The sequence below is a fragment of the Scyliorhinus canicula genome, chromosome 6 (assembly GCF_902713615.1).
Source record: "Scyliorhinus canicula chromosome 6, sScyCan1.1, whole genome shotgun sequence".
Classification (NCBI taxonomy): Eukaryota; Metazoa; Chordata; class Chondrichthyes; order Carcharhiniformes; family Scyliorhinidae; genus Scyliorhinus; species Scyliorhinus canicula.
The window spans coordinates 126,679,320-126,693,811 of NC_052151.1; the positions used below are offsets into that span (position 1 = coordinate 126,679,320).

Here is a 14,492-nt window from a genome sequence, read left to right on the forward strand (position 1 = left end):
ACTTTTGACACCTTTGGATCACAAACACATAATATTTGTGTCATATTTCATTATTTGTTCTGATTGGATCAAAGGTTTAAGATGACCTAAAACCTACTTCCAGTAAGCCATGATTACATTTTCCAAATTTGTCTTTGCTGCATAAAAAGGATCCAATCCCTGCCTATTAGTAAAGCTACCCAATGCTAACCATTAATCTAATTACATGGTTCTATTAATTATTGTTATGTATAATGTACCATTGTTTTCAAAGCTATAGATCACCAAACCTATTATTGAAAGCATAGTCCTTTTCCCACCAACGAGAATTGATTGTCAGTCATGATATTCCAAACGAGTCTTGCATCTTTATTTAACAATGTGCTCCAATCCAGAAATAATGAATCTGCTGAACTTACTTTCTATTTGCGTGTGGAACACAAAACTTTGAGATCATGTCACAAGGTGAAATATAAATGAAACCATACGTGCATATGTATTATAGTTCCTCAGTAATCCTTTGTCAAATTAAAACTTATTTTAGTTTCATTGGTTTGGGATTTTATTGTCGTTTTGATTCTTTTTGGTCTTAAGCATAACTTTTTTCTTTTAGTTCAACAAAGTGCGAACCATCACCACTAGATCTAATTCTGTCAAGCAGGGCAAAGACCAGCATTTCCCAGTCCTAATGAATGAAAAGGAAGACATTCTCTGGTGCACTGAAATGGAACGGTATGTTTGTTTTTCTCATATCTAATCCTATTCCAACTACTGATCGAATGTCAGCCTCTCATCATCAATACATAGCACAATTGAGCATAGATGAGGCATGGTTTAATAAAAATGTTCTTTTGTTGGACAGCATCACAGAGCAATCACATGAGAGATGGATCCTCTCTTTGAGTGTATAAAATGAGTCCTAAGCAGACCAGGATTTATAAAATGGATAATACTCTCTGTTATTCCCCTTTGTATTATATATCATGTATTGTCTTTTTAATATGACCAAAATTATTTTTAAACTGACTTTATGCACATTTATGCAATATTTTCCTCATTTGCTTCAACTAGTTATCAAGCAATTTCTGAAATCCTGAACTTTGGCACATTCACACACAGCTCGTAGATTATAAAGTGCACCATTGTGGTCAGTCCAGTCATATGACCTGTGAGCCATAGTTAGCATGTATATTCTGTTTGATATTTGAATATCTCCAGTAAATATTTCAAACCAATATTACATAAGGAAATCGGCCCACTGAGCTGACTGTGCATGTTGTTGATCATAATAGCTTTTTGAATTGGATTTCAATCTGCCTGAATTTGTTCAGTATGTTGGTGGAAAGTTGGTCAGGGAAATAGAATTTACATAGAATTTACAGTGCAGAAGGAGGCCATTCTACTGCCTTATCTCCATCCCAAGCTAAATTTTCATTCCACTAACCAAGAAGCAAAGACTACAAGAAGTGGACAGTAGAGCGTTCGAGCCAGGCACAATGATTAGTTTCCCTGCTTTCAGCCTGCTCATCCCAAGACTGCAAGGAAGGAGCGACAGTTCCCAGGGCAGCAGCAAAAGGCCAAGGCATGCCCCACTTGGAAGGAGTGGGTCCAGCCGTGAGCATCTCATCCTTCCCTGAGGATCCAATAGAGGTGCAACCCAGTCCAAATATTAAAACAAAAATCACCATTTCCGTCTTTGGGATGCCTCTATTCCCTTAAATGTGGCCACCTTTCCTTTAATGATGCAAGGAAGACCTACTGGAAGCTAACTTCATGATCATGGTGGAGTGAAGGTAGCAAGCCCATCACACTATTGCTGTAGCACACGATGAGATATCTAGCTCTTTTACTTTTGAATCACAATTTCCCTCCTAAATCCCTTAATGTGCTTGTTTCCCATGTGTGTTCCTATTTCCTTTTGAAATACCTCAATTAACTCATGTATGGTATTTTGATGCATTTCACATTCTGACAATCTTATTTCAGAAATGACCAGATTTTACTGCTGGTATCGAGATTATCCAGCTAACAATTTGTTCCAACTGCATTACAGTCAATTTCTTCCAATGCACTTCATAGTTAGTCTTGTTATAAGTACAAAATCTGAATTGTTAGAGCGCAACTTAACAGAAATCTAACAGAGTCCTTTATCAAACGCGTTTGGCCCGGTGTTTCCCAGTGTGGAGACCAGTATTAACCAGCGCTCGTTCAGGGTCTCCGAGGCACGGGTAATAGAAACATAGCAAATAGAAGCAGGAGGAGGTGGGTGTAATTCTCCTATTTTGAGACGAAATGCGGTGGTGGGCGACTCCGGCAGCTGGATCTCACGCCAGATACTGTGCTTGGAACCTCATTAATTATGGACAGGTGAGTGATAAGGCCCTGCCACCATATTTAAATACCAGTCCAACACACTCACATCAGTCTCTCCAGCCCACCTGTTTTCATCAATCCATGCAGGATGTCAGCAACCCAGAGGGAAACGGTCAGCAACCTCAAGAAGAAATCTGTTCTTTGTTCCAACCATCCTCCCCCGAGTCCATCACCTGTGAGGTACCCATGCCCAATTGGACCATTACCCACTGCATCTGTTGTTTTTGTGTATCCTCTTCCAGTCAATAATGTGAAATCTCTTTGACCCCTTGTTTGTGAACTTTCATGCATGCAGGCTTGTCGGGGTCCAGTTTCCCTCCCCTCGGTCTTCCCTCTGCCTTCCATTGTTCGTCTTTGTCGGTCAGGTGTTTGCCCCTCTGCCTGTCATTGTGAACCCTCACCTTTGCTTCCCAACTCCTTGTACACCCCTTCTTCCACATTGCCCCCTTTGTCTTCATCACGCCACACACCCATCCGTCCACACCTCGCACTCCACACCCAGTCAAACTGCTTGTATTTAGGTCATTTTCACCTTTAGGAAATATTGCATTTGCAATTTCTAATGCACTCAGTAAGTTGCAGCCATTAATATCACTACTTTATTGGTAACTTAACTTATCCTCTGACCTTTGACACGCACCCGATAGTTCATTTTCACCTGGTAAATGCTTTAGGTTCCATAAAAATCACCATGGGTTATTGAAGTTTTGTAACTGTTGGATTCTTTCTGATAAAGACTTGTGGCTGGGCCTACTATAACATTATACCCATGATTTCTGAACAGGCTTTCAGGATTTTCTGCATCAGGAACATCATCAATACTCATATTCAAATTACTTTTTCTTGAACATTCCCCTTCTACTTTTCAAAAGGGGCTCCGCATCTAGCTCTGCAGCTAATTCTTTTGCAGATGTTAGTGGTGCCTTTTCATAATCATTTGCATAATAATAGGTTAAGTTTCTTTTTATTATTCGTTCATGGGATGTGGGTGTCACTGGCTGGGTCAGCATTTATTGCCCATCCCCGAGGGCATTTAAGAGTCAGCCACATTGCTGTGGATCTGGAATCCCACATGTAGGCCAGGCCAGGTAAAGACGACAGATTTCCTTCCCTAAAGGACATTGGTGAACCAGATGGGTTTTTACGACAATCGACAATGGTTTCATGCCCATGTTAAGATGTTTTTATTGAATTCAAATGTCATCAAATGCTGTGGCGGGATTGAACCTGGGTCCCCAGAGCATGACTCTGGGTCTCTGAAATAAAATGAAAATCGCTTATTGTCACAAGTAGGCTTCAAATGAAGTTACTGTGAAAAGCCCCGGGTCTCCACATTCCGGCACCTGTTCGGGGAGGCTGGTACGGGAATTGAACCGTGCTGCTGGCCTGCCTTGGTCTGCTTTAAAAGCCAGCTATTTAGCCCAGTGTGCTAAACTAGCCCCTTGAGAAATGAGCCTCAACACAGCTTTGATACTTCTGCAGTTGCATCCAGAGGCCAGCAGGGGTTCCTATGAGCTGCAGTGCAAGGAAAATTGAGCACTCACCTGCACACTGGATTACTAGTTTCTGGATTACTAGTCTGATGTGTTGGGCAGGCTGGGTCGATGAGGACTGCACTTAATGCAGTGTAGCGAGAGACAGACCTCCAACACTTGATAAGATGCAACCCGATTTTATTTAACGTCTTACCTACTATACATGTTCAATTGTGGGTTGATACTATGCTGACTTGACTGGAGACCTAGTGCTAGCCTGACCAGACTTACTGACTGCCACATGGTGTTTGCACTGACTAGCTCACGAACTCTGACTGTCTCAGAGGCTGGGTCCGGAGAGAACGGGAACCCTGGTGTCCTCTGGTTTTATAGTGGTAGTGTTCTGTCTGGTGATTGACTGCTCTGTTCTGTGTGCTTACTGGTCATCCTATGTGTCAATCACTGCCTGTCTGCACTCCATTATATACATAGATATAATAGATGACCCCTTTTTTTTAGATAATAAATTTTAATGTGCGTGTGTGTATGTTTGTTTATATGTGTGTGACTACGTACAGAATGTACAACAGTGAACTTATACACAGAGGAAGGTGTTGCTAGTGCAGATATAGGGCAGATGAAATGGTAAATACGATATTTACAGAGGTCAAAACGATGAGGTAACAAAATTGTGCAAAAGTTCAGTCAATAAGTTTAGTCTTTGTGGTGGGTGACGAATTCTGGTTCATCGCTGCAAGGGTGGATCAGGGGCCCCCTGCACTTGGATAGGCAGGACCGCCACTAATGCGGTGGTCACAGGGGTCGGCAGGATTGCTGGTAGATCGGTGGCCTCGTGGTAGGGCACGTCCGGAGGAAGCATTGTGTGTGGCAGGGCATCACGGTCAGGTGGCGGGCGTGGAACTCTGCACAGGGCCCATCTGTTGCGTCGTAGGAAGGAGCCATCAGCCATGCAAACGAGGAACGATCTCGGGGCCACTTGCTTGACCACCACAGCTGTGGCTGACCAGCCGCCGTCAGGCAGCTGAACACGAACCCGATCAGTTGGGACCAGCTCGGGGAGATCTGTGGCATGAGCGTCGTATGCTGATTTTTATTGGGCTCGAGACTGCTGCATAGAACATAGACCAGTACAGCACAGAACAGGCCCTTCGGCCCTCGATGTTGTGCCGAGCAATGATCACCCTACTCAAACCCACGTATCCACCCTATACCCGTAACCCAACAACCCCCCCTTTAACCTTACTTTTTAGGACACTACGGGCAATTTAGCATGGCCAATCCACCTAACCCGCACATCTTTGGACTGTGGGAGGAAACCGGAGCACCCGGAGGAAACCCACGCACACACGGGGAGGACGTGCAGACTCCGCACAGACAGTGACCCAGCCGGGAATCGAACCTGGGACCCTGGAGCTGTGAAGCATTTATGCTAACCACCATGCTACCGTGCTGCTCCTGCATCTTTTGTATGACCGTGAGGCAGTCAAGGTCTGGAACATGGATGGCTGGAACCGTGGTTCACAGAGTGCGATTCATGAGCATCTGCGCTGGAGACAATCCAGTGGACAGCGGGGTTGCTCTGTATGCCAGCATTGCCAGGTTGAAATCAGAGCCTGAGTCTGCAGCCTTGCATAGCAATCTCTTGACGATGTGGACCCCTTTTTCGGCCTTTCCGTTTGACTGCGGGTAGTGGGGGCTGGAGGTTACGTGACGGAAGTTGTATAGCCGTGCAAAATCAGACCATTCCTGGCTGTAAAAACAGGGACCATTGTCACTCATCACAGTGAGCGGTATGCCATGACTGGCGAACGTTTCTTTGCAGGCTTTAATCACTGCCTTTGACGTGAGGTCGGACAGTTTCACCACTTCTGGGTAACTGGAGAGGTAGTCGACCACGAGGACATAGTCACGCCCCTTGGCGTGGAAAAGGTTGACACTGACTTTGGACCATGGGGAGGTCACTATCTCATGTTGCTGCAACGTTTCTTTGGGTTGAGCTAGCTGGCATTTCTGACATGTAGGGCAGTTGAGGACCATGTTGGCAACGTCCTGGCTGATGCCCGGCCAATAGACTGCCTCCCGAGCTCTGCGTCGACATTTCTCGACCCCCAGGTGACCCTCATGGAGTTGGCCAAGCACCATAGCTCGCAAGCTCTGCGGAATCACGATCCTATCAAGCTTCATAGGATGCCGTCCACCACCGTCAGGTCGTCCTTGACGTTGTAAAACTGGGGACACTGTCCCTTCTGCCAGCCATTTGTAAGGTGCTGCATCACTCGCTGTAGCAGAGGATCCTTGGCCGTTTCCTCACGAATTTGGATGACTCTCTCATCAGAGACCGGAAGGTTGGAGGCACACAATTGCACCTGCGCGTCGATTTGGCAAACAAAGTCAGTTTGTTCACACGGTGTGGTAATAGACCTGGAAAGGGCATCTGCAACAATGAGTTCTTTGCCTGGCGTGTAGACAAGTTCAAAGTCATAGCGGCGTAGCTTGAGAAGGATTCGTTGTAACCGAGGCGTCATGTAATTTAGATCCTTCTGGATGATGTGGACTAATGGCCTGTGGTCCGTCTCAACCGTGAATTTTGGCATATTAACATAGCAATTTAAACATAGTCGTGAAACTTGTCGATTCGCGTTAGGAGGCCCAGGCATTCCCTCTCAATCTGAGTGTACCATTGCTCAGTGGGTGTCATGGCTCTGGAGGCGTATGCAACTGGAGCCCAGGACGAGGAGTCTTCCTGTTGGAGGAACACTGCCCCAATACCGTCCTGGCTCGCGTCAGTGGATATTTTGGTCTCCTTGGTTGGGTCGAAGAACTCCAGAACCGGGGCTGTGGTGACTTTTGCCCTCAGCTCACACCATTCTTTCTCATGAGCGGGCAGCCACTGGAATTCCGTCGACTTTTGACAAAATGGCGGAGGGCTGTGGTGTGGGACGCCATGTTAGGAATGAACTTCCCGAGGAAGTTGACCATCCCTAAAAAACAGAGGACTGCCTTCTTGTCCTCTGGGGTCTTCATGGCATTGATCGCCGAAAACTTGTCAGCATCTGGCCGCACGCCTTGCTGCGAGACGTGGTCACCAAGGAATTTGATGTCTGACCGAACGAGCACTTGGCCCTGTTGAGTTGGAGACCATGCTCATGGATTCTGTGGAATACCTGCTTGAGGCGATCGATGTGTTCTTGAGTAGTTGTGGACCAGATTATGACATCGTCAACATACACTCGCATCCCCTCGATACCCTCCATCATCTGTTCCATGATGCGGCGAAATACCTCTGAAGCAGAGATGATGCCAAAAGGCTTCCAGTTGTAGCAGTAGTGACCGAACGGGGTATTGAATGTGCACAGCTTGTGACTGGATGCGTCCAGCCGTATTTGCCAGAACCCCTTTGAGGTATCCAGCTTCGTAAAGAATTTGGCATGAGCCATCTCGCTGGTCAACTCTTTTCGTTTTGGTATCGGGTAATGTTCCCTCATGATGTTGCGGTTTTGATCCTTGGGGTCGATACAAATTCGAAGCTCCCCTGACTGCTTCTTGACACAGACCATGGAGCTTACCCAGTCCGTGGGTTCTGTGACCTTTGATATGATGCCCTGGTCCTGGAGGTCCTGCAACTGCTGCTTGAGGCTGTCCTTAAGGGGTGCCGGCACCCGACGGGGTGCCTGAACCACAGGGTGGCGTTCGGTTTGAGCAGGATTTTGTATCGGTATGGGAGCGTGCCAATTCCGTCAAACACACTGTGGTACTGTGTGATGATGTCATCAATATCAGCCTGGAAGTTTTCATCAGGTGAGGCCATTGCCTGTGACGATGACATGGTGTGGACTCGCTGAACCAGGTTCAGGAGTTTGCAGGCCCGATCACCGAGCAGGGAAGCTCTGTCAGGTCCTACGATCTCAAACCGCAGCGTCGCTTTAATTGACTTATTGGACACTCCGTTGGCATGAGCCACTGGCAGCTATGGCATTGCTGTTGTAGTGAAGGAGCTGGCAGGCCGGTGGAAGAATACTTGGTCTGATGTGAATGGTGTCGAGATCGGATTTCGAGATGAGGTTTGCCGATGCGCCGGTGGCCAGTTTGAACCGGATGCGAGCCTTGTTGACTGTGAGGACAGCACACCACCCATCGTCGGGATCCACGCTGAGGATCGGGAGGTGCTTCACTATCTTGGAGAAAGGCAGCGTATGCTTCATAATGATGCCCACCCGGTATGGGGATTTAAGGCACTCAGCATCAGGACCTGTTGGGCTGTCGGAGTCTGGCATACCCTGCTGTATTGAACGGATGCTTCTGCGGCGCGGCTGGGATCGCTGGCTGCTGGGCAGTGGAGCAGATCTGCAGAGGCCAAGCTTGCCACACTGAAGACACCGTAGTGATTTTGCCGGACATTGCCACTTTAAATGGGCGGAGTCACAATTCTGATAAGTCATGACACCAACGTCAGCGCATTCCATGCGCCATCACGCATGCGCAGTGTGGTCGAACGATGTACGCACCTGCGCAGTCTGGTCGTCGGTCTCGCCGTTCCCTCGGTCATGGTGCGCATGCGCAGGGGCCCGGGAAAAGCGCGCAAAATGGCCACTCTTGTCGATACTTAGGCCCTGCATTTGTGTGATAGCGTGCACCTGTTCCGCCTCGTGGGAGGATAACTTTGCCGCCCTGATGTGGGAGTACCGATTGTTAGCATGTTCGTGGAGAACGCACGTTTCGATGTCGATGGTAAGGGTGAGCTGCTTGACTTTCAGGAGCTTCTGGCGAAGAGAATCGGAGTGGACCCAGAAAACGATCTGATCCCAGATCATGGAATCAGTTGTCGAGTCAATCACTGCCTGTCTGCACTCCGTTATATACATAGATGTATATTATGACATAGTCCAGCGGCAATACTACTATGCCACTGTTAATTTGTGACGCTACTCATCAGTGAAACTGCTACACAGTTTGACAGAGGCACATAGCATAGTTTTGCTGGCAGCATTTATTCTGAGTAGGATATCATAGCAGAAACTCATAAGAACTAAAAAGTTGAAATCTTCTAGTTATGATATAAGAGTTTGCAGAAACTAGCATTTCTGAAAGTTCATAAAAAGCACCTCGGGTTAAAATAATTAAATAAATCTAATAGCTCTGAGACATTCTACTCTGCACTCCCATCGGGTTGTGCATAAAGACTTTGAGGTGAAACATTTAACATTTTTTTCCATATATACGATCGCGCAGCAGAGGCAGAAAACAAAGCATATATGTGTTGGACAGTTCCAAAAAATGACGTTGACTCCAGGCAACTTATCCCGATGACTAAATTCAGGGAATGACATCCATATGGTATATAAAATGCTCATGGATTTTCTTTTAAGATTAGTGCCTGAACCCGTTTAGATTTTTCTTTCATATTGGACCCGTTATATCCCTGACCTCCGCAGTTTTGTAAGTCCAACTTGCGTTCTGTTCTGAAATCAAGTACAATATCGTACAATCCATTTCCAATAGTATCAAAACTCGTTTATAGCTCAGAAAATGCTCCGTAACTGAAATATCTTCTACAACTAAAAATTTGATTGTCAACAAATGTTGCTCAGTATGACTTGCTTCTGGAGTACAGTCTAAAATAAGGCTGAAATATTTGGCTTCTTTAAGATTATTTAATATATTTTTGTGAACTGCATTCCCAACAAATTAATTATTTCATTCTGGACATTTGTTTGGGTGGGTTAAGGCATCCTTAAATACTGTTAGCTAATATGAAGTTAAATAGCACTAATTGAGATTGTAATGTACTATCATATAGGGAGGCACGGTGGCACAGTGGTTAGCATTGCTGCCTCATAGCGCCAGAGATCCGGGTTCAATTCTTTTTTTTCTTTTTTAAATTTAGAGTACCCAATTTTTTTCCAATTACGTGGCAATTTAGTAATTACATTTTCCAGTTTTTATTTTTATTAATTTCTTTCTTTCTTGCTCCACCTCTCCACTGAGGATTAGTGAGAAGGATTAGGAGAGCATTAGAGGGATTAGGAGAGGGCATGAAAAATCTTTGGCAGGTAGGATCAAGGAAAACCCCAAGGCCTTTTACACATATGTGAGAAATATGAGAATGACTAGAGCGAGGGTAGGTCCGATCAAGGACAGTAGCGGGAGATTGTGTATCGAGTCTGAAGAGATAGGAGAGGTCTTGAACAAGTATTTTTCTTCAGTATTTACAAACGAGAGGGGCCATATTGTTGGAGATGACAGTGTGAAACAGACTGATAAGCTCGAGGAGATACTTGTCAGGAAGGAAGATGTGTTGCGCGTTTTGAAAAACTTGAGGATAGACAAGTCCCCCGGGCCTGACGGGATATATCCAAGGATTCTATGGGAAGCAAGAAATGAAATTGCAGAGCCGTTGGCAATGATCTTTTCGTCCTCGCTGTCAACAGGGGTGGTACCAGAGGATTGGAGAGTGGCGAATGTCGTGTCCCTGTTCAAAAAAGGGAATCAGGATAACCCTGGGAATTACAGGCCAGTTAGTCTTCGGTGGTAGGCAAAGTAATGGAAAGGGTACTGAGGGATAGGATTTCTGAGCATCTGGAAAGGCACTGCTTGATTAGGGATAGTCAGCACGGATTTGTGAGGGGTAGGTCTTGCCTTACAAGTCTTATTGACTTCTTTGAGGAGGTGACCAAGCATGTGGATGAAGGTAAAGCAGTGGATGTAGTGTACATGGATTTTAGTAAGGCATTTGATAAGGTTCCCCATTGTAGGCTTGTGCAGAAAGTAAGGAGGCATGGGATAGTGGGAAATTTGGCCAGTTGGATAACAAACTGGCTAACCGATAGAAGACAGAGAGTGGTGGTGGATGGCACATATTCAGCCTGGAGCCCAGTTATCAGTGGCGTACCGCAGGGATCAGTTCTGGGTCCTCTGCTGTTTGTGATTTTCATTAACGACTTGGATGAGGGAGTTGAAGGGTGGGTCAGTAAATTTGCAGATGATACGAAGATTGGTGGAGTTGTGGATAGTGAGGAGGGCTGTTGTCGGCTTCAAAGAGACATAGATAGAATGCAGAGCTGGGCTGAGAAGTGGCAGATGGAGTTTAACCCTGACAAGTGTGAGGTTGTCCATTTTGGAAGGACAAATATGAATGCGGAATACAGGGTTAACGGTTGGGTTCTTGGCAATGTGGAGTAGCAGAGAGATCTTGGGGTCTATGTTCATAGATCTTTGAAAGTTGCCACTCACGTGGATAGAGCTGTGAAGAAGGCCTATGGTGTGCTAGCGTTCATTAGCAGAGGGATTGAATTTAAGAGCCGTGAGGTGATGATGCAGCTGTACAAAACCTTGGTCAGGCCACATTTGGAGTACTGTGCGCAGTTCTGGTCGCCTCATTTTAGGAAGGATGTGGAAGATTTGGAAAAGGTGCAAAGGAGATTTACCAGGATGTTGCCTGGAATGGAGAGTAGGTCATACGAGGAAAGGTTGATGGTGCTAGGCCTGACATTCTTTTCTCATTAGAACGGAGAAGGATGAGGGGCGACTTGATAGAGGTTTATAAGATGATCAGGGGAATAGATAGAGTAGACAGTCAGAGACTTTTTCCCCGGGTGGAACACACCATTACAAGGGGACATAAATTTAAGATAAATGGTGGAAGATATAGAGGGGATGTCAGAGGTAGGTTCTTTACCCAGAGAGTAGTGGGGGCATGGAATGCACTGCCTGTGGAAGTAGTTGAGTCGGAAACGTTAGGGACCTTCAAGCGGCTATTGGATAGGTACATGGATTAGGGTAGAATAATGGAGTGTAGGTTAACTTCTTCTTAAGGACAGCAAGGTAGCATTGTGGATAGCACAGTTGCTTCACAGTTCCAGGGTCCCAAGTTCGATTTCGACTTGGGTCACTGTCTGTGTGGAGTCTGCACATCCTCCACGTGTGTGCGTGGGTTTCCTCCGGGTACTCCAGTTTCCTCCCACAGTTCAAAGATGTGCAGGTTGGGTGGATTGGCCATGAAAAATTGCCCTTAGTGTCCAAAATTCTATGATTAACCTAGGACAAAAGTTCGGCGCAACATCGTGGGCCGAAGGGCCTGTTCTGTGCTATATTTCTCTATCTATCTATCCCTCAGCAAACTACGCCTAGGCAACCACCCGGTTAGCCAAGCCAGCCCTGCGTGCAGTATTGCAATGAAGAAATTGGAAAAGAGGGTTATTGTAATGAAACAGCCTTGCTTGGCCCAGTTATCAATGAGGAAGTGAAGGTTCCATGCCTGTCATGGAGTAGGCAGAAGATGATGTCAGATTTGAGGGCAGCCAAATTGAGTACTGTAGCATACAAGTCTTTACAATTGAAAAAGTCAAAACTGCAGGTACAGCTGTTGGTGCTGCCCCTTGCACGTTTCTTGAATGTTCTGCACAATGAACATCTGGTCTGTGGTGCCATTTAATGGGTGAAAACTGTGTTATGACTCTGGAAGTTCCTCGGTCACTGGACGGAGGTGGTTGAGGGGGGCCTTTGCAGTGATCGGCTCTGTTACAGACAGCAGGAGTCTACTCTGCAGTTACTCCAATTGGACTTGTTTACCTTCTTGACTATAGTCATGATCACAGCATCCCTGAGATCCCCTGGCCTGTGCTATTTTTCTCAGATTAAGGATATGAGGGTGAGGACATACCATGAGTGCATCTCCAACATGTTTTGGAATTTCAGCAGGGATTCTGCTCCTGGGGGTTTGTTGCCTTTTAGCTGTCAAATGGCTTTTTCCATTTAGTTCCAGACCTGCATAGTGCTAAAACCAGGCCAGATGGGGTATTGAGGAATGGAGTTCAGCACATTCAAGTCTGACAAACAGAGTTTGGGATTCTCTGGTCCGTCAGCCATGTGTTTCTCAGCGGCACACCGTTTGCCGCTGGCCAGCTCTCTTCCCACGCTTATCAATGGGATCTCCCAATGATATCACCTCCACGCCGTCGAGAAACCTGCAGGCAGACGCACATTGTCAGCAGAAAAAAAGAATCACAATAGCTGGAGAACTTAGGTGCTTCAAAACATTCTCTCCAAAAGCACTGACAAATATTGTCCATAATGAGTTCCTCTACATACTTGGTTCTCAATGGGTTGGGTCCTTGACTGCTTGGGACATAGATGATCGGAACAGCGCTGAAGAAAGCATGCATGTCATTCGTGTCCGCAAGCTGCTGGATCTCCCGCGCTATTCTGACACACCATTTGTTCTTTTTGTTGAAGGATTTATGCTGTGCTGCTGACTTCAGCCATCTGTAGGTCTATTCCTTTTCTCTTGAGTTGTGAAGTTTCCGATCAATGAAAGCTTTGTACTAATGATCATTTAGGTCCTGTATCTATTGTTGTTTCATCAAATTAGTCACAATATTTCCTGCTGGAAAGACCAAGGAATTCTTTGCAGGTGCTTGTTAAGATAGACTTTTGGGTCAACCAGGTCCTATGGGCACACTGTAGCTCCTGATGGCTGGAGGGTGAGAGGTTGGCAGTGAAGAGTGACTCTTTGACGGATCTTTGAGACCTTCAATGTTAATTTACTTGCAGACTTGCTCCTGCTGCCGCCACTGTTTGGGGGCCAGGCTGATGAAAGTGGGAGATCAGATAAGGTGAAGGTTGGTCCAGCAGTCATCAGTACCTGTCAGGGCATTGATGATGTGGATGCCTCTGCAGTCCCTTGTTTAAACAATGAAGTAATCAAACAAGTGGAATTGTTTGGACCATGGGTGTTGCCATAAAGTCTTATGTATGTTTCACTGGTAGAATTGGGTGTTAGTTATGACAAGGTCATGTTCTAGACCAGGGGTGGGCAAACTTTTCCGTGCAAGGGCCACATTCAGAAATTCACAATTCACAAAGGGCCGCATAGTATATTAAGTAAAATAATTACTTCACCCGGTTATGATTCTGGGCGCCTCATATAGAACATAGAACAGTACAGCACAGACCAGGCCCTTCGGCCCTCGACGTTGTGCCGAACAATGATCATCCTACTCAAGTCAACGTATCCACCCTATACCAGTAAGTAACCCAACAGCCCCCCCCCCATTAACCTTAAAAAAAAAAATTTTTTTTTAAAGAAATTTTTTTTTTTTAATGACTTGGAGGGCCGCAGAAATACCTTTGGCGGGCCGCATGCGGCCCGCGGGCCGTAGTTTGCCCACCCCTGTTCTAGACAATTCATTTGGAGGAGGACTCCACTGGAGATATCCTTCCTTGCCTGTCTTGGAGAGATTTGTGTCTTTCCCGACTCTGCTTCTCTCTTTTTTGATTTGACTTTGGGCTCCACATCAACAAGGAGCGTGTCCACCGGTAAGCTGTCTGGGAGATCAAAGTATCTCGGAGGATCAGTTTGTCGCTTGTTGGGCTACAGGGCGCAATTCTCCGCACTCACGACGGTGCGGAGAATAGCGGGGGTCGTAAATTTTTACGGCCACGCTAGTCTGACGCCCTCCCGCTATTCTACCCCCCCCCCCCCCCACGCCCGACTCCCGACACGAATCGCTGCCGCCGTTTTTTTACACACCTGGTCTGGCCGTTCGTAAAAACGGCCGTAAAGTTCGGATCTTGGCAACCATGGCACCGATTGGCACGGCAGTACCACGGCCGTGCCAAGGGTGCCATGGGCCCGCGATCGGTGGG

At 46.3% G+C, this 14,492-nt stretch overlaps 1 protein-coding gene across 11 annotated transcripts in view; it reads left to right on the plus strand.

Annotated features, from left to right (window-relative positions):
• The window catches only part of dnmt3ab (DNA (cytosine-5-)-methyltransferase 3 alpha b), a 709,318-nt gene that overhangs the window by 687,921 nt on the left and 6,905 nt on the right, over nt 1–14,492 (plus strand). For all 11 annotated transcript variants that reach the window (XR_005460997.1, XM_038800092.1, XM_038800094.1 and 8 more), the window contains one exon: nt 593–711. Coding sequence is in view for 10 of the 11 variants with exons in the window: in XM_038800092.1 (XP_038656020.1) it covers nt 593–711 (119 nt within the window). In the remaining variant the exon portion in view is untranslated. Of the gene's footprint in view, nt 1–592; nt 712–14,492 lie in introns of those variants that run through there.